At 35.7% G+C, this 19,428-nt stretch overlaps 1 protein-coding gene across 2 annotated transcripts in view; it reads left to right on the top strand.

Annotated features, from left to right (window-relative positions):
- Positions 1-5,403: 5,403 nt before the first annotated feature.
- NBDY (negative regulator of P-body association) overlaps positions 5,404-19,428 on the top strand; it is a 241,399-nt gene continuing 227,374 nt past the window's right edge. The window contains exons 1-2 of one of the 2 annotated variants that reach the window (XM_070605594.1): positions 5,404-5,829; positions 7,564-7,701. In XM_070605594.1, the coding sequence (XP_070461695.1) occupies positions 5,594-5,800 (207 nt within the window). In that variant the 5' untranslated portion in view covers positions 5,404-5,593 and the 3' untranslated portion in view covers positions 5,801-5,829; positions 7,564-7,701. The remainder of the gene's footprint in view (positions 5,830-7,563; positions 7,702-19,428) is intronic. The other variant, XM_070605595.1, reaches the window with a different exon arrangement.

Genomic DNA, 19,428 nt, shown 5'->3' on the forward strand with positions numbered 1-19,428 from the left:
AAAAGAAGGAAATAGACCATTATCTTACATCATACACAAAAGTTCACTCAATGGATTAGAGAATTGAAGATAAGACCTGAAACCATAAAATTCCTAGAAGAAATATAGGCAGTACACTCTTTGACATCAGTCTTAACAGTATCTTTTTGAATACTATGTCTACTCAGGCATGGGAAAGAAAAGAAAAAGTTAACAAATGGGACTACATCAGACTAAAGAGTTTCTGCAGGGGAAAGGAAATTATGAATAAACCAGAAAGACAACCCCCACAACGGGGAGAAAATATTTGCAAATCATGTATCTGACAAGGGGTTAATCTCCAAAATATATAAAGAACTCACACAATTTAACTACAAAAAAACAAACAAACCAATCAAAAATTGGGCAGAGGATATGAACACACATTTTCCAAAGAAGATATAGAGATGGTCAATAGGCACATGAAAAGATGTTGAACATCACTAATCATCAGGGAAATGCAAATCAAAACTACACTTAGATATCACCTTACACCCATTAGAATGGCTATAATCACCAAGACAAAAAATAAACATTGGAGAGCATGTGGAGAAAAGGTAACCCTCCTACACTGCTGGTGGGAATGCAAACTGATACAGCCACTATGGAAAACAGCATGGAGCTTTCTCAAAAATCTAAAAGTAGAAATACCATATGACCCAGCTATCCCACTACCATGTATTTATCCAAAGAACTTGAAATCAACAATTCAAAGAGACTTATGTACCCCTATGTTCATTGCAGCATTATTCACAATAGCAAAGATGAGGAAGCAACCCAAGTGCCCACTGGATTGATGAATGGACAAAGAGGATATATATATATATACACACACACACACACACACACACACACACACAATGGAATACTATTCAGTGATAAAAAATAAAGACAAAATCACCTCATTTGCAACAATATGGATGGACTTTGAGGGTATTATGTTACGTGAAATAAGCCAGACAAAGACAAACACCATATGATTTCACTCGTATGCAGAAGATAAACACACGGAAAAAGGATAACAGATTAGTGGTTACCAGAGGTGAAGGGGCTGGGGAGGAGGGCAAAAGTGGTGTAGGGGAGGAAGACATTTCCTCTACCAGCTCTGGGTCCTTCTGGCTGGAAAATAAATTAAATTCACATGAGACAGAATCACAGGAGAAAATTAAACAAAGCTTTATAACATGTATACATGGGAGAAGCTCAGGCAAACTGAGCAACTCACCAAAATGGCTGAAGTTCTCACCTTAAACACCATCCTCAGGTAAATAAAAAGGAGGATGTTGGAGGTAGGGGGAGTCAGTTATGGGAGATTACCAGACAAGTATAGTAAACAAGAGTCAGGTTATTATGCAGATTTGACTCCTTGCTTTCCACATTGATGAGAGTTTCTAGAGACAAGGTTATCTTCCTTCTCCCTGGTATGGAGAGGGAGACACCTTTATTGATGGAGATTTCCTTTACAATGTAAATATCTCTTAACAAAGAGTAAGTAAATTCTACTTTTCAGAGTTTCTTTCCTGACTGCAGTTTTTTAAAAGTAACCAGCCCAAAATAATCCTCATGCCAAAGAGGCATATCTTGGGGTGTCCAATTCCAGTCCCCTACAGGGGTAAAGTTGTATGTGTATGATGACTTATGAAAACTAGACTATTAATGGTTAACACAATGCTATCTATAAAGAAATTGATATATAATAATGTGTACCTGAAATTATTCAATGTTATAAGCCTATATGACCTGAATCTAAATCAATCAATCAATCAAAAAGAATAAAGTACTAATACATGGTATAACATCATGAACCTTGAAAGTATTATGCTTAGAGAAAGAAGCCAGGCACATAATACCACACATTTTATGATTCTATTTATATGAAATGTCCAGAATAGGTAAATCCATAGAGACAGAAAATAGCTTAGTGGTTTCCAAGGGCTGAGGGGAGGGAGGATTGGGAGTGACTGCTAATGAGTACCTGCTTTCTTTATGGAGTTTGAAAATGTTCTGGAATTAGAAAGTGCTGATGGATGCACAATTTTGTGAATATACTTAAAAATACTGAATGGTACACTCTCAAAACATGGATTTTATGGTATATGGATTAATTTTCAGTGAAAAAGCTTAGAAATAATCAAAGTATCCAAAAACATTCATCCATAGGGAATTAGTTAAATAAAATAGAGAAAATTGGCTAAACAAAATAGAGAACTTGTCAAATACCATAATTCGTAAGCCCATACATGGGATTTTGTGCAGCCATTAAAAAGACATTAAAATGAGAAGAAACAATATGTTATATGGAAAAATCACAAAGCTATATGGTTAAGTTAAAAAAAACAAACTGTACAAAAACTATGTATATATGATCATCCTTGTGAAATAAAAAACAACACATATGCAGGTAGATGCATCTCTCACACACGTATCTGTTTATGTGCATTCATATACAAATTTACATTCTGCCCCTCTTCTAAGTAATTATTGAAAAGTGATTGTAATGGTCAACTTTGGCGATTTTTACTTTTCATCTGGTATCTCTCTGAAGTATTCATTTTTTCTAACCTTATACCTTTTATCTCTTTTACTTATTTAATCTTTTGAATGTTTATAGAGTTTATTTAGGCAGAGTGATAATAGATCTATTTGCTTTCTTCTTTGTATTTTATAGAATGCTAAAAAGTATTTCTAGTGAAATATTACATTAAAAACCTAAAATAAAACAACAAAAAAGCATATACGTAGTCTCCTTTCAAGTCATTCTTATTTTTCATTTTATGAGAATGTTACAGGAACTCCATGGTCCTTGTCCTTAGATTTTTACTTAAAAACAATTAACAAAAAATCCTCTATATTGTAAATGTAAGATAAAAATTCTTGATCTTGAGATGAAACCTAATTTCTAAGAGAAATCACTATATATCAACCAACTTCTCAATTTAAAAAAAAACCCAAATGAAAACAGATTACTATCATCCAGAGGTTGGTTCAGTTTTGTTCTTTGTCATAATCCTTTGAGCACTTTAAATTATGAAAGAAATTTGGATCTATAGCACTTCTCAAATCTGGTTTGATAGCCCTTTCCTTCAACCTAACAGTGCCCTCTTCTGGTTCCAAGATTCACATTCAGCTAGTTCATTAATGTTGAAAAAGAAAAGCTTAACTTGGAAAAGATTATGGGGAAAAATTATGGGGAAACCTAGAAGTAAAAGGCTTTAATTTTCCATTCTAGCATAGCAAAAATAAACAAACAAAAGTCCAGTTGTGAGTATAATGGTGGTTGCCAAGGGTTAGAGTGAGGAGAAAATGAGAAGTTGTTGTTTAACAGATATGGAAAAGTTCTGGAGATTGGTTGTACAACAAAATGACTATACTTAACACTGCTGAACTGTACACTTAAAAACTGTTAAGATAGTAAATTTTGTGTCATGTGTATTTTCCCACAATTAAAAATAAACATAAATAAAATCCAGTTGAAGTATAAATAGTCCAGATTGATGGCAGAAGCTCTAAGTTAGTACCGTTTCACCTCAAGTCAAATGCTTACCATAAATCAAACCCACCTGGATTTGATATAGTAATTTTTAATTCCCATTATTGTACTAAAATAGGCACATCTTTTTCTTAATTTACTAAAACTATAGCTATAAAACAACTTAATTTCAACTTTTACTTTTAAAGTCTTCAGTCTTGCAGATTTAGAGACCCATGTAAAAAAGATGGTGAAAATGTTACTTCATTTACTTAGGAAAATAATAAAGCATTCTGCAACACCGAAAAAAAAAAGACTCCAAGGTTTGACTTGTACAACTGGATAGAAGGCATGACATTCACTGAGAAGAAGACTAGGCAAAGACCGAGTTTGAAGGATTATGGATAGATCAATGGTTCTCAGTGGGGATGATTTTGCCCCCCAGGGGACATCTGGCAGTGTCTGGAGGCATTTTTGGTAATCACAACTGGAAGCAGTGGGGGCAGTGCTACTGACCTGGGTTGGGATACTGATAAACATTCTACAATGCACAGGACAGGCCTCCACCTCATAGAGTCGTCTGGCCTCAAATTTCAATAGTGCCAAGAGTGAGGAACCCTGGGTTAAGTGTTCTTTCCTCTGACTTTGGCCACTCTTTCTCAGCCTTTGCAGCAAGCTTCTCTTTTTCTACCTGTCTCTAATTACTCAATTTTCTGTCTTTAGCCCACTTCTCTTTTTTTCTACATCTTTTCTTGGGGACATCATTCACGCCAATGACTTCAACTACCACATCTATGTTGCTGACTTCCACAGCTGTATGTCTAGTCCCAATTGCTCTTCTGGCTCTAGAACATTGTTTCTATTGATTTCCCTTGACATCTTTTCATTAATCTACTGCTACCTTTCCTGTCTATTCATAGCAAACTTTTACTGAGTATCTAGTTTGTGCAAAATGCTGCGCTGGCACTTGGAGGAAGGTAGTGATGGTGTAGTTGACAGACAATCATGGTTAATAAGCGTTTTAAATGCATTCTCCCTGATTGTGGTGATAGTTTTGCAAGGAAGAAATTATTTCCTGGAAACTAAAGCTCCAAGTGTTTAATCAATTACTTAAATATCACAGCTTGTAAATAGCAGAGTTTTTAAAAAGTCAGTTCTATTTTGACAGTAAGGATTGAACTCTCTCCATTAAAAAACACTGAGGAAAAGTGTGGTCTAGTTTGTTCATAGCCAGAGGGGGATGGATGTGAATGATGAAGGTCTAAGAAGTTTCATATTCTTTTCTTCTAAGCCACGTTGCACTCTCTTCGGGTTATTTACCATAGATCATAGAGTATAATACACCAGCGGTGGTAAGATGGATCATTATTTTCCATATCTCTAGGAAAGAAAAAAAGCCGCCAATTAAAGTATGACACATCGTCAGTTGTCAGATATTTCCTAGATGTTGAAACTTGAAAAAAAAAAGTAAGCCTTCAGAGATCTGTAATTTGTTAAAATATGAAGAAAAACGTGATCTTTGATTTTGTGACATACAGTGAAATTATTTTCCACATTCAATTTCCAGAGTCAGTGCTAGTGTGCTATTCAGCACTTTAGTCAACTAACATGTTTGTATACGCTTTTCAAATGGTCGTTAAGTAGTTTCATGGCTCTGTATTGTGCATCTGCAACTGGATCTTAAAGCTCTTAGCTCTTCAATAATTTGTTCTCCCGACTCCCCCTCACACACCCCGCGTCTTCCTGCAATCTATGCAGTTTAGCACTTAGGAGTAAACCTGAATTTGTTCTCATCTTAAAGTTGTATACATTGTCTAAGACTGTCCATAGATTTAGTTACACTTGGGGGAGGGAAAATGGAAAAACATTATACTAAATATACTCTTCGTTTTTTTAAGACCCATCCTTCTAGAAACGTTAAAATGGTGTAGGGTAGGGAGCGGGGGCGGAGGCAGAGAAGGGATATACGTCTCAGGATACAGGAAATACGGTAAGAGCGAAACTGGGAGGAAGCACTATGCTGTGAGGGGACCCGCCGCCATCTCAGGTCTCTCGGACTCGCCAGGGCCCCCTGGAGAGACGTCACGCTCGGGTTCTATAATCCTTATGGGGGACCAACCTTGTGTATCCGGGAGATCCACGCTCCCAACTGGAGACACACGGGAAATCAAGCCTCCAAAAAAGCGCTGCCTCCTAGCTCCACGATGGGATTATCCAGAAGGAACCCCCAACGGAGGTATTACCCCTCTCCCCTCCGCACCTCCTCCTGCATCACCAAGCCTGAAGTTGCACCCTCTTCCTCCAGAGAAGTAGTAGAATGTACTGCTCCCACCCCAAACCAGGTCAGATTCTTTCTTTCTCCTCTGAGACATCCAGGCTGTCTGAAACTTAATTATGCATTTTCTCAGATCTCCTCCTTTTCCCTGTTCTCGCCAGGATTTCAAAATTGAAGAAAGAACATGCAGGCATTAAATAGCTCTTTCACAAAATATGCTTGGATGAAATTATGGGTTTTTAATGACATTAAGTAATTATTTTTAATATATTAGCTGTGATAATTATGGTTATATTTTTTTAAGAAATAGACTTAAATGTTTTGATGTGCATGAAAATAATTCAGTGGGGCCGAGGTGGGGAGTACAAACAAAATATTCATGAACTGATCATTGTTAAAGCTGGGTGATATATGCATGAGGATTCATTATACTCTTCTCACTACTTTTGTGTATATTTGAAACTTTTTCATTTGAAAAATGCTTGGTTCAAGATCAGTAACAACAAGGCATTGAAGTCCTAATTCCTATGCTTAGCACTGTGCTAACAGAAGATATTGTAAGGTGTGCCTTCAGAAGCCTGTGTTTCTTTGTGTACGGCATGATAATTTAATAAATTTTAAAAAAAGTTACAATATGGTAAGTCAAACTCAAGTGCCATAACGTTTGCTTGTTCAAGGTATTCAGGAAGCAGCAAGGATGGACCAAGTCATTCTGCCTGGTAATAATCATGAGCCATCAAAGAGAAAGGGGGAACTTTGGGTGGGCCTTAAAGGGTGAGTGACATCTGCCATGTTGAGGGGGAGGGAATGCTTTTCAGGCCTAGTTATTTCCAGAACAAAAGCCCCAAGTCAGGCTTGTTCTGGGAAAAGCTTGACTATAACTCTGAATCTATGAGAAGGAGTAGGAGGTGAGATAGAGTATTGCAGGATCTTGAATATTATGCTAACGAGTATGCAGTTTAATCCATAAGCAGTGGCAACCATTGAAGATTTTCAAGCAAGTGATGTATTTTAGGAGTCCAGTTTTTACTATCAGAGAAGCAATCTTCTATTTAGATGAGCTTTTAGAGTGCAAAAAATAAAACCAAATCTGACTGACCCAAGCCTCACAGATTCTTGTAATCCAAAGAAAACAGGGCATCCTTTTTTCATTCATGCAATAAACCTTTATGGAGTCTTTGCAATTGACTAGGCATTGTGCTGGAAGCTGTAGGGAATGGATGACCAAGGCATAGTGCTTGGTACATAGTAGGAGTGAAATAAATATTTTAATAAATAAGTCAATGAATAATAGAATCACAGTGGCAACTAAGGGGGTTTTGGACTTGGGGTTTGTTAGTAGTGCATAGAACAAGAATGAGCTCAGTTTCACTTGAAAGCATCACTGGGTCATTCCTGACAGCTTGACTTCCCTCAACTTTACCTCTCTGTCCGAAAGGGTAGTTGAGTGGGAGGGAGGACATAGGGATAGCAGTGCTCAGATAGAAAACAAAGAAGGTTGTGTAGGGCAAGAAGTGCAAGAGCTACATAATTTCCTTCAGTGATTCAAATAATTGAAAATTGCAATAATAGCAAATACTGAACATTTTTTATGAGCCAGACACTGTTCTAAAGGGCTGCCAGGGTCTATGCTCTTAATTGGTATGCAATAGATCCCTTCTAATACTATCTTTATAACTTTTTTACAGAAATATATCATTGTAATGGGGGCATGATAGAGCATAAGGACTTGAGGAGGCCAGGGGAAAGAGATGAACAGTAACAGAAGAAATGATTTCACCCTTGTTTTACTATTTTTCAGTCTTTGAGGGATTGCAGTATGACTCCATTTCCTTGGTGCATTCATAAAATAGTTCATCTAGTGAAGACAATGAAGATTGTTGGAAATGCTACGCTACGTTTTCTGATATCCTGCACTGGGAAGTTATGATTTTTTAAGGTAATCTCTTTACCAAAAACTTATTAAGGGAGGAGGAGAAATAAGAGTTGATTATGACACATTAAAAATAACTAGCCAGACAAAAAACAAAAAGCTAGCACCAAATGATAAAATTGAAGCCATTTTCTACATTATATTAAACCATATTTACCATATAATGATAATATAATCTATGAGCTGTGTTGTTAGATTCATCCCTAATTACCTTATAGTTTCTGTTGTTACTGTGAAAATGTATCTTTTAAACCATGTTTGGTGATTATTGCTGGTAAGTAGGAACATGATTGATATTTTTATTTACTGACTTTATATGCTGCAGGCTTTCTGAATTCTATTTTTCTCTAATAATTTATAGATTGTCTTGGATTGTCTGTTAATTAAGTATATTGTGAATAATGACAGTTTCTTCCTTTCCAATATTATCTTTTAGCTTGTCTTACCGTGCTAGCTAGGATCTTCAGTACAAAGAGAAATACTAGCAGTGATTTCCTTGTCTTACTCCTGAATTTACCAGGCAATTCTACAAATGTTTCGCCCTTTTTAAATAGATTTGCTTTTTCAGGTTAAGGAAGTTTCTTTCTATTAGTTTGCTGAGAGTTTTTATTATGAATGAGTATAGAACTGTTTCTCCAAATACTTTATATCTACTGCCATGATCATATGGGCTTTTTCCTCCAGTAATATAACAGTGTGACTGTGTGATAAATTACAATAATCAATTTTCTAATGTATTTCCTGCATTTGGTTTCATCAGGCCTTACTGCTGCATATTTTGTTCCCTATTTTAATAACTTTTGCTTTAATCTTTATTTTTTCTTTACTTTCTCTTTGTTTGCTCTTTTTCTAATTTATTTATTTGGACCTTCAGCTCAGTAATTTTCAATCTTTTTTTCTAAAATAAGAATTTACGACTATAAATTTTCCACTATGTACCACTTTGGAAGAATTTCACAGGTTTTCGTATGTAATATTTTACCATTCAATTATTATTAGTTTTTAATTTCTCTCATTTCTTTTTTTGACTCATGAGTTATTTGGTTTTTTTAAATTTACAAACATATGAGTCTCTTTTTTAAAAATCATATTGTGAAATCATTAGTCTGGTTATAGTTAAACTTCATCTTATTTTCTATTTTAAAATGTTTAATGTTTTTTATCCTTCTGGTAACAAAATTATACACTGGTTCCTTATCCCAATATATTTTGGCAATGTAAAACTTTTCTTTCATTAAATATGTAGGAACAGTATGATTATGCTGTTCAGTGATGGAGTTATTGCTGATATTTATACTTGTGTTTTTAACTTTTTATTTTTATCTAATTACGCACTCAAAAATTGTGAGAATATTAGAAAGAACTCCCATATTCTCTTTACCCAGATGCACCAATTAACATTTTGACATGTTTGCTTTATCATTCTCTATTTCCGTTTCTCCTTTTCACTTCCCCTCATTCTCCTTTCCCGTTTTTCCTCCCCCCCAAGCTCTTCTCCTGTTTCCACCTCCCCAAATTCCTCTCTCCTTCTCCCTCTCCCTTTCCTTCTCTCCTTGAACTATTAGAGAGTAATTTGCAGACATCATGCGCCTTTACCTGTAAATACTTCAGTGTATATTTCCTCAGAACAATACCTGTCTCTTAACTTCAGTACATGTGTCAAAATAGAAATTTGACGTGATTCCAATTTTTTTATGTTTCGTAAACCTTTATTGTGAAGATTGTCCACTCATACTCACTGAAAAATGGATGAGTTTGGGAGAACATATATTTCAAATGGACAATGTAAGTTGTATTATAGTTCTCTTTTTCGAGATTTATTGAAATATATTTGGCATATAACATTGTTATAGTTTAAAGTGTACAATGTGATGATTTGCTATATGTATATATTACAAAATGATTAACAATTAGGTTAGTTAATATATCAATCATCTCACATAGTTACCACTTTTTTGTATGTGGTAAGAACTTTTAAGATCTACTCTCTTAGCAACTTTTAAGTATACAATACAGCTTTGTTAACTATAGTCACTATACTATAGTTATAGTATTAATTATACTATAACTATAGTTATGTAACTATATATAACCATAATATTAACTATAGTATAATGGACATCTGGTGATCTTTAGATCACCACAACTTACTCATGTTGTAACTGAAAGTTTATACCCTTTGACCACCTTCACCCACTTCCCCTACCCTCCCACTGCTGGAAACCACCAACCTATTCTGTTTCTGAGTTTGCCTTTTTTAGTTTCTGTGTATAAGTGAGATATACAGTATTTGTCTTTCTCTGTCTGACTTATTTCACTTAGAAAAATGCCCCCAAGGTTTATCTTTTATGTCAGAAATAGAAACTCCTTCTTTTTTATGGCTGAATAATATTCCCCGGTATGTGTGTGTGTGTGTGTGTGTGTGTGTGTGTGTGTGTGTGCATCACATTTTTTTTTGTTCATTCATCTGTCGATGGACACTTAGGTTGTTTTCATGGCTTGGTTACTATAAGTAATGATGCAGTGAATGTGGAGATGCAGATATCTCTTTGAGATAGTCTTTTCATTTCCTTTCAGATATATACCTAGAAATGGAATTTCTGGATCATATGATAGTCTTATTTTTAATTCTTTGAGGAAACTCCATTCTATTTTCCATAGTAGTTGTACCAATTTACATTCCCACCAACAGTGAACAAGGGTTCCCTTTTCTCCATATCCTCACCAGCATTTGTTATCTCTTGTTTTATTTGATAATAGCCATTCTAACAAGTGTGAGACTTCTCATTGTGGTTTTGATTTGCACTTTCCTGATGATTGGTGATGTTGAGCACCCTTTCATGCACTTGTTGGCCATTTGAATATCTTCTTTGGAAATATGGAAGTAACTTGCAGATTTCATGACACTTCAGCCCTAAACACTTCAGTGTGTAACTCTTAAGAACAAAGACATTAATATTATCACACTCAGAGAAATTTAACAATGATTCAATACTATTATCTAATATACTGCCCGTATCAAAGTTCCCCAGTTGTTCTAACAATATCCTTTATAGCTTTTTATTTGTTTTCATGCATGATCCAGTCAAGAATTATGCACTGTATGTAGCTGTCATGCCCCATTAGTCTTTTTAAAGCTAGGATAGCACCTTCCTATCCTTTTTTTAAAAACATTTTTCATAACATTAGCATTTCTGATGAGTCTAGGCAGTTGTCCTGCATATGTCCCACAATCTGAACTTGTCTGTTTTCCCATGATTAACTTAAGCATTTTTAGCAAGAACACTACATAAGTCATGCTGTGTCCTTGATATTGCATCACATCAGAAGGCACAAAATGCCACTTTGTCCCATTCATCATCAATGGTGGTAAGTCTGTTGACTTTTTTTGAAGGCTTTTTTTAAGAGCTGTTTTAGGTTCATGGCAAAATTGAGAGGAAAGTACAGAGATTTCTCAGAAACTCCCTGCCCCCACATATGCATAACCTTCTCTGTTATCAACATCCCCTACCAGAGTGGTATGCTTGTCACAATTGAACCTACATTGACATATCATAATCACTCAAAGTCCATAGTTACATTATTATTCATTCTTGTTGTTATACATTCTCTGGGTTTGGAGAAATGTATAGTGACATGTATTCATCATTATAGTGTCATACAGAGTATTTTCACTGCCTTGAAAATCCTCTGTGCTCCACCAATTAATCCCTCCCCTCTCAATTCCTGGAAACCACTGATCTTACTGTCTCATAGTTTTACCTTTTCCAGAATGTTCTGTAGTTGGAATCATACAGTATGTAGCCTTTTCAGATTGGGTTTTTTCCCTTAGTAATATGCATTTAACTTTCTTCTGTGTCTTTTCATGGCTTTGGTAGCTCATTTTTTTTTTAGCTCAAATTAACATTCCAGTGTCTGGATTTACCAGTTTATTTATCCATTCATCTACTGAATCACATCTTAGCTGCATCCATGTTTTGGCAATTATGAATAAAGCTGCTATAAAAATCCATGTACAAGTTTTGGTGTGGACATGGTTTTCAACTTTTGGGGTAAATATCAAGAAGCACGGTTGCTTATATTTGTATTTGTATTTTTATCTTTATAATTATATTTATTTATATTTATATACACACATATACATACATATACATTTGACACACCATTTGACAGTAAGTTGTCTCATGACTCCTAAATACTTCAGTATGTGTTTCCTAAAGACCTTACTCATTTTTCACAAATTATTCCAATAAATGTCCTTTAGAGCAAAATAAAGAAAAAAAAGAGACTCTGGTCCAGGATCTAATCCAAAATCATATATTGCATTTAGCTGTCATATCTGTTTAGTTTCTTTAATCTGCAATAGTTTTTTAGACTTCAGCTAAGAAAAAGTATTTTTGAAGATAACAGTTATTTTATAGAATGTCCTTCAAGTTTAGTTTCTCTGATGTTTCCTCACGATTAACTTCAGCTTATGCACTTTTGTCAAGGAATACCACTGAAATGATCATTTTTCATTTTTAAAAGGAAAATGTGATATGATCAAATTCCTTTCGTGGTAATCTTACTTCCTGACATATTACCACATCATCTCAGTCCTGTGTCTTTCTTGGAAGTGCACCAGCTTTTCTTGCATTAATTCTGTATTAGTTTTCTATTACTGTCATAACAAATTTATCACAAACTTAGGAACTTAAAGCATCATATTTATTATCTTATAGTTATGTAGGTCAGAAACCTGGTATGTGTCTTATTGGATGAAAATCAAGGTGGTGGCAGGCTACATTCATTTCTGGAGGTTCCAGGCGAAATGCTGTGTCTTACTTATTTGGTTATTTGCAGAATTCACTTCCCTGGGAGTGTAGGTCTGAGATCCCTGTTTCCTTGTTAGCTGTCAACTGAAGGTTGTTCCCAGCTTCTAGAGGCCACCAGCATTCTTTGGCTTATTGTACCCTTCTTCAATCTTCAAAGCCAAGAACAGTAGGTCAAGTCCCTCTCACACTAAAATTTCTCCATGTTCTCTTTTTTTATCCTGGGAGATACAAGCTTTAGAAATTTATTTCACCTAGGTTATAAAAAAGATATATAGTGACACTAAGAGAATTTGAGACTTACTTTTCTTTTTAAAAGAATGGTTTTATTACTCACTTTTAAAGAACAATAAGGAAGAGAAAGATTCTTACATTGTTATAAGAGAATCTTTTCTGAAATCATAAAATCTTGGTTAAAATATGATTTCTTCATTTCCTGATTATATCATCCAAAGCCAGTCATTGAACTTCTGAGTCCAATTTTCATCTCTGTAAATGAGGATAATAAATATCTGTCACATTTGATTCATAAGCTATAATAAAGGTCAAGTGACATAAGTAAAATTTTAAAAAACTATGTGCATGTAACAATATATTAAAATAAATCTATTGCAATTTTAGTTTTGGCAGAACTTCCAAATCAATATGTGTCAACTCTTCCAAGCTTCCAAAGTCAGCCATGAAACCCACCACACTTCACTTGCAAAAAGGTGAATGAAAGCAAGTTTCCTGACTATTACCCTCAACCGTAAAGAGTGTATAAAAGGGTCCATGGATAGTAGATGCAGACATTTTTCTACAAGTGGACTATATGTACCCCATACCCTCTAATAAGAGTGGGTATTGATAAGGGTTTTTATCTTCATCTCACAATTTTTTTTGGCTTTATTGAAGTATAATTGACAAAGTTGTAAGATATTTAAAGTGTACATTGTGGTGATTTGCTGTACCTATACATTGTGAAAGGATTCCCAACATCTAGTTTATTAACAGATCCATCACATTTCTCATTTTTTTTCTGGTGGGAACATTTAAGTTCTACTCTGTTAGCAAATTTCAATTATATAATACAGTGTTATCAACTATAGTCAACATGTTTTACATTAGATCCTCAGACCTTATTCATCCTATAGCTAAAGGTTTTTACCCTTTGACCAATCTCTCTCTATTTCTCCACCTCTCAGCCCTTGAAAACGACTTTTCTACTCTCTATTTCTAAGAGGTTTTTTTTTTCACAAATGGCAGAATTTTCTTCTTTCTCATGACTGAATATATATATAAAATCATGTCAGCCATTGATGAACACTTAGGTAGTTTCCATATCTTGGCTATTGTGAATAATGCTGCAGTGAACATGGGAGTGCAGCTATCTCTTCCATATCGTGATTTGATTCCTCTGGATTTATACCCAGTAGTCTTTTGTCTTCACATTTCTCTCTGACTCAGCTGGGAAAAAGTCCTCTGTTTTTAAGGACTTTTCATGAAAATTTTTCATGAAATTAGAGTGTTACCACCTCAGTAATCCAGAATAATCTCCCCCATCTCAAGGTCCTTAACTTAATCACATCAACAAAGTTACTTTTGCCATGTAAGGTAACATAGTCACAGGTTCTGGGAATTAGAGTGTAGACATCTTTGGTTAGCCATAATTCTGCCTGCCACAGATTCCATTATATCATCCAACCATAACCTGACACCAAGATCATGATCCATTCATTCTTTCATTCAATCAATAAAAATATACTGAGCATCTCCTATATTTCAGGCAGTTTTCTAGATGCCAGGGTTACAAAAATAAGACGTCTAACTCACCCAAAGTGTTCATAAACTGATTTGGTAAATTCTGTAGATAAAGATTGGCACAGTGTTATAGGGGAATATAGGAGGACATACACCTTAGACTAGTAAGGCCAGGTATGGCCTCCTGTGTCAGTGTCTAAGCTAAGTTTTAAAAAAGGAGTAGAAGTATTAAGTTAGGATGGGTGGTGGTAGAGGGGCAAATAGAGGGAAGAACATCAAGCAGTGCGAATAGAATGACCAAAGGTAGTTAAATTCGAAATAGCCTGTTCTTGTTGGGGGATGGAAGTAGATGGTAGGCAGATCTAAAAGTCATATGGTTTTTCTGGAGGGGAGAGGTGGAGCTAGATCAAAAAGCTAGAGCATGCCCAGTGGCGCAGCGATTAAGTTCACATATTCCACTTCAGCGGCCTGGGGTTCGGCGGTTCAGATCCCGGATGTGGACATGGCACCGCTTGGCAAGCCATGCTGTGGCAGGCATCCCACATATAAAGTAGAGGAAGATGGGCATGGATGTTAGCTTAGGGCCAGTCTTCCTCAGCAAAAACAGGAGGATTGGCAGCAGATGTTAGCTCAGGGCTAATTTCCTCAAAACAAAAACAAAAACAAGCTAGAGCATGAACATGAAGACCTTGTGGTGTGCCATGCTGGGTAGGTTTAAGAAAAATCTGTAGAAAATGGGAAGTCATTGAAGATTTTTCAGGAAGGTACTATATTCACATTGATATTTTATATAAATCATACTAGTGGACATGTGGAGGATGGTGTAGAAAGAGATTGGGGTAAGAAGCCCATTTAAGATGCTTTTGTGATAATCCTGACAAGAAATGATGAGGGCTTGAACTCAGTCAGTCATAGTTGGGGTGGATCATAGAGGAATGGATTTGAGAAAGGTGGATGAAGTATTACTGATTAGATGGTCTATCAATCAGGGTTCAACCAGAGAAGGAGAACCAGTAAGAGCTATATATTAAGAAATATATTGCAAGGAATTGGCTTATGTGATTGTGGCGACTGGCCAGGCAAGTCTGACACCCATAGAGTAGGCTCATGGGAAACGCAGGCTGGAACTCTCTGGCACAGGCTGAAGCTGATGTTCACAGGTGCAACTTCTTCAGGGAAGCCTCAGCTCTGCTCTTAAAGCCAATCAACTGATTGAATCAGGTTCACCCAGATTATCTAGGATAATCTCCTTTACTGAAAGGAGATTACAGATGTTAATCACATCTACAAAATGGCTTCATAGCAACACCTTAGATCAGTACTTGATAGAACAACTGGGGAATCTAGCCTAGCAAGTTTACATGTTAAAAGACCATCACAGATGGGATGGAGGCCAATGGAGGCATAATAATAATGATTATCAAGTTTCTGGATTGATTATTAGGTGAAATCAACTGAGATATGGAATACAAGAGAAAGACAACATTTTGAGTAAGATAGATGTAAAGTTCTGAGATTGTAAGAAAAACTTCTGTGAAATAAATGCATTTGGAAACCATCAGCATAAAGGTGATAGTTGAACTTGGGAAGTAAATTTGATAATCTAGAAGAGGGTGTATATAGGGAAAAATTAGGAGTTGAGAAGGAAATTCTGGGGACCACCGGTGTTTAAGAATTATATAGAAAAAGATGAAAAGATAAAGAAGAAATAGGATGAGGAGAGAACCCAGAAGGTTTGATGTCTGGTTTTAAGAAAAATATAGTGAATAGCAGCATGATGTATTAGAAGGGTCACTAAGTTTAGTACTGAAAAATCTATTAATTTGTGAATTCACTAGTGAATTTAGCATCAATGGTTTCAGTGTTGTTGTTAGAGCATAAGCCAGACTGCAGTAGGTTGAATGACTAGGACATACCAAATTAAGCTAGTTGAGGTAGACCATTCATAGGAGATGTTTAGATGAGAAGGGGAGGATAAAAATTGGATGATGTAAAAAAATGGATAACTATAAGAGAATTAAGTACCAAAGGAGGATAAAAAATATGATAGAAACTTGAGAAAGTTTATTGGCTGAAAGTAACAAGAAAAGAAGGAGAGATTAAAGATCTAGGAGAGAAGCAAATTCATAACAACTGAGAAAGAAAAGAAATAGGCCTACTTGTTAGAGGGTAATGCAATGCCAAGGGAAAGATTGTTTTCTTCTTTGGATGTGAATAGAGTAGTCGCTCTCAATGAAGTTAGTATAAACCTAAGGGGAAGGTTTGCACGTTTATGAGAGGTGTTTTAGATCATCATAGTGATTGAAGAGCTTCCTGGCATATTGTGGGCAGGGTCAAGGTTGCTAACTTTTCTGCAGTATGCAGGACAGCCTGCACAAAAAATAATTTTCCTGTATCCCATATACCTTTTGAGTATCCCATTGGATGTTCATATAGGTGAAAAAACTGTTTATGTTGATCTAGGCCTTGAATCGAACTCCATTTTATATACAAAGAAGAAAATTTTAATATACACTGACTTCTCCAGGAGTGCAACTACCATGTAGACCAATGTAAGATCTTACTTTGTTCAGGATATTACCAAGAATGTTCATTTTGGAAAATCATGTCAGCTACAAAAATACTCCTCATGGATATTTGAAATAACAGTAATAACACTGATACATACCTGTATCAGTCAGCATTTGTAGCTGCCACATTTACAGACATTGTCTGTATATTTTTCTGCGTGTGTCTTCTAGTGTTGTCATGTCCCAGCATTTACACATTGAAATACATTTTATTTCATTAAACTATTCTCTTTGTATTTCTCTTTCATATTATAGGTACCAAATTTTTGAAATTATGTGCATTTTATTTCAGGATAGTAAAATAGGCACTAAAATATTTCAGAGAGGGGGCCAGATAGAATTGGGAAACACTAGCCCAGAGGAAAGAAGACAAGAATGCATGAGAACTAAATAAATTTTGTTTAGAGATGCAGGAATTTGTGAGTGTGGCTGTGCATTAGGCTTTGTGGTAGAGGTTACCATAGCTCTAATTGCCAAATCTAGTGAATTGCTTTCAGTCCTTATCTGGACCCTCTGTAACATTTAAAATGTTCTCCTCTCTTCCTTTCTATGACATCCTTCTCTTCCAGTTCTCCTCTTACATATCTGGCCATTGTTCTTCACTCTGTTTTTCTGAATAGTCCTCTGCCTGGATCCTTAAATTTAGTGGTTCCTAGATCTCTCTGTTTCAATTCTCACTTCTGTTTGGCAATCTCACCCACTTCCTTGAGTTAAATTAAACACACATATGCAGATGACTCCCAAATCTTTACGTCCAGCACAAGCATTTATGCCAGGCTTCAGACTCATGAAGCCAACTGCCTGCTGTTTTGTTCTGTGTGGATGCCTTATCAGCACTTCAAACTGAACATAGCAAAAACTGAACTTTTCATCACTCCACTAGCAGTACCACAAGCCTGTTCCTTATTCTTGTTGGTACTAATATCCCAAGACAAAATCTATGTCCTCATGTCATATTTCTCCTTTCTCACCTCCACTGTTTACTGTGTTACAAAATTGTAATGATTATTCCTTCAAAATACTTAATGAATTTGTTCCTTTTTCCATTCCTAAAACTCTATTCCCATACCCTGGTTTGGACCCTTATCATTTCTCTCCTAAATGACAATAAGAGTTTTCTAAATGATCTCCTGCCTCCACTACTGCCTATTGACCTTTGGTACAGCCTCTAGAATAAATCTCTAACCATATTGTTTCCCTCCTTAAAATCCTTTAATGACATCCTCTTTTCTGTGATAAAGTCTTAGTGTGGTCTAAAAGATTCTCTATGACATGCCTCCTACTCCGGCCGTGTCTATTGCCACTAATCCTTATGACACATCCCAACCTTACATAACTCTTTTCTTGTATTTTATGCTCCACTAAGGTTTTCTTGAACCTACTATGTTATTTCATTCCCTTTTTTTGTACATTTGGCTTCTTCTAATATCTTTACAACCTTGTCTACCTCATGAACTTCAGTCTTCAAAGTCCTACTCAGTTGTCCTAAGCTCAGGAAAATTTTTCTTCTTTTCCTTTCCTCTGCCTCTAGAAGTGACTACTTCCTCTTTGCTACTTCTCTGCCTGTCTATTACAAGTATATACAGACTTGGCAGATGCAAATTGATTTGAAGTGAATTCTTAGTATAGCATCTTTCCATCTGATTGATTAGGAATATAAAAGAAAACTAAAGTGCACAGCAGAAGTTCATTGGTTGGTGTCTTTTGTTTTGCTTTTTAATTGAGATAGAACGCATAGTAAAGTACATAAATCTTAAGTATATAGCTCCATGAATTTGTACATGTATTTATACCCTCATGTAACCACCACCTAGATCAAAATATAGAACATTTCCAGAAACCCAGAAGGCTCATTTGTGCCCCTTCCAAGTCAGTACCCTCAAGAAGTAATCACTATTCTGACTTCTATCACCATCAATTAGTTTTGCCTGTTCTTGAACTTTATATAAAAGGAATCACAGAGCATGTGCTTTTTTGTCAGACAGGTTTTTATATGACGTCTTATAAAATCCTTAGAACTCTGGTGCACCCTAATGGTGTCTATGAGGAAACAGATACTGAAATAGCCCATGAGGAGATGCTCCAAGAGGGAGGCAAGGTTTCAACAACTCTTGAGTCATAAAATTCAGAAAGTCCATGAGTATTTGGATAGGTGTCCTCACAGTGAAATAAAATGTTGTAGCACATATATTATGTATGACTAGTCAAAATGAAATATTAAGAGTTTTTAAGAAACTGTAGAGGAAGAGATCCTCAAAATTTTCTAGGAAAGAAAAAACGTTAATTTTAAACTAACTTAATTCTATTCAATCCAGACTTACTAAGAACTTACTGTGTGCTGGGCATATAGATTATTAAACCAGGCACCTACCCTTGAAGACCACACAGTCTAGTTCTGGAGACAAAATCCTCCTGCAAGGGAGAAGATAAAGGCAGGAAGCACAAAGGTGGGATAGTGAGCTCAGATAGAGAAGGCTTCTTGGAAGAGATAAAGTTCAAAGTAAACTTAATATTATAAGTAGGAGGCACCCAGGTGAAGAAAGTTGATGAGATATTTCATTTTCAGCCATGATGAATTTGAGGTACCTGTGGGACATTCCAGTGCAAATGTT

Source organism: Equus przewalskii, chromosome X, assembly GCF_037783145.1.
Source record: "Equus przewalskii isolate Varuska chromosome X, EquPr2, whole genome shotgun sequence".
NCBI classification, from domain to species: Eukaryota; Metazoa; Chordata; class Mammalia; order Perissodactyla; family Equidae; genus Equus; species Equus przewalskii.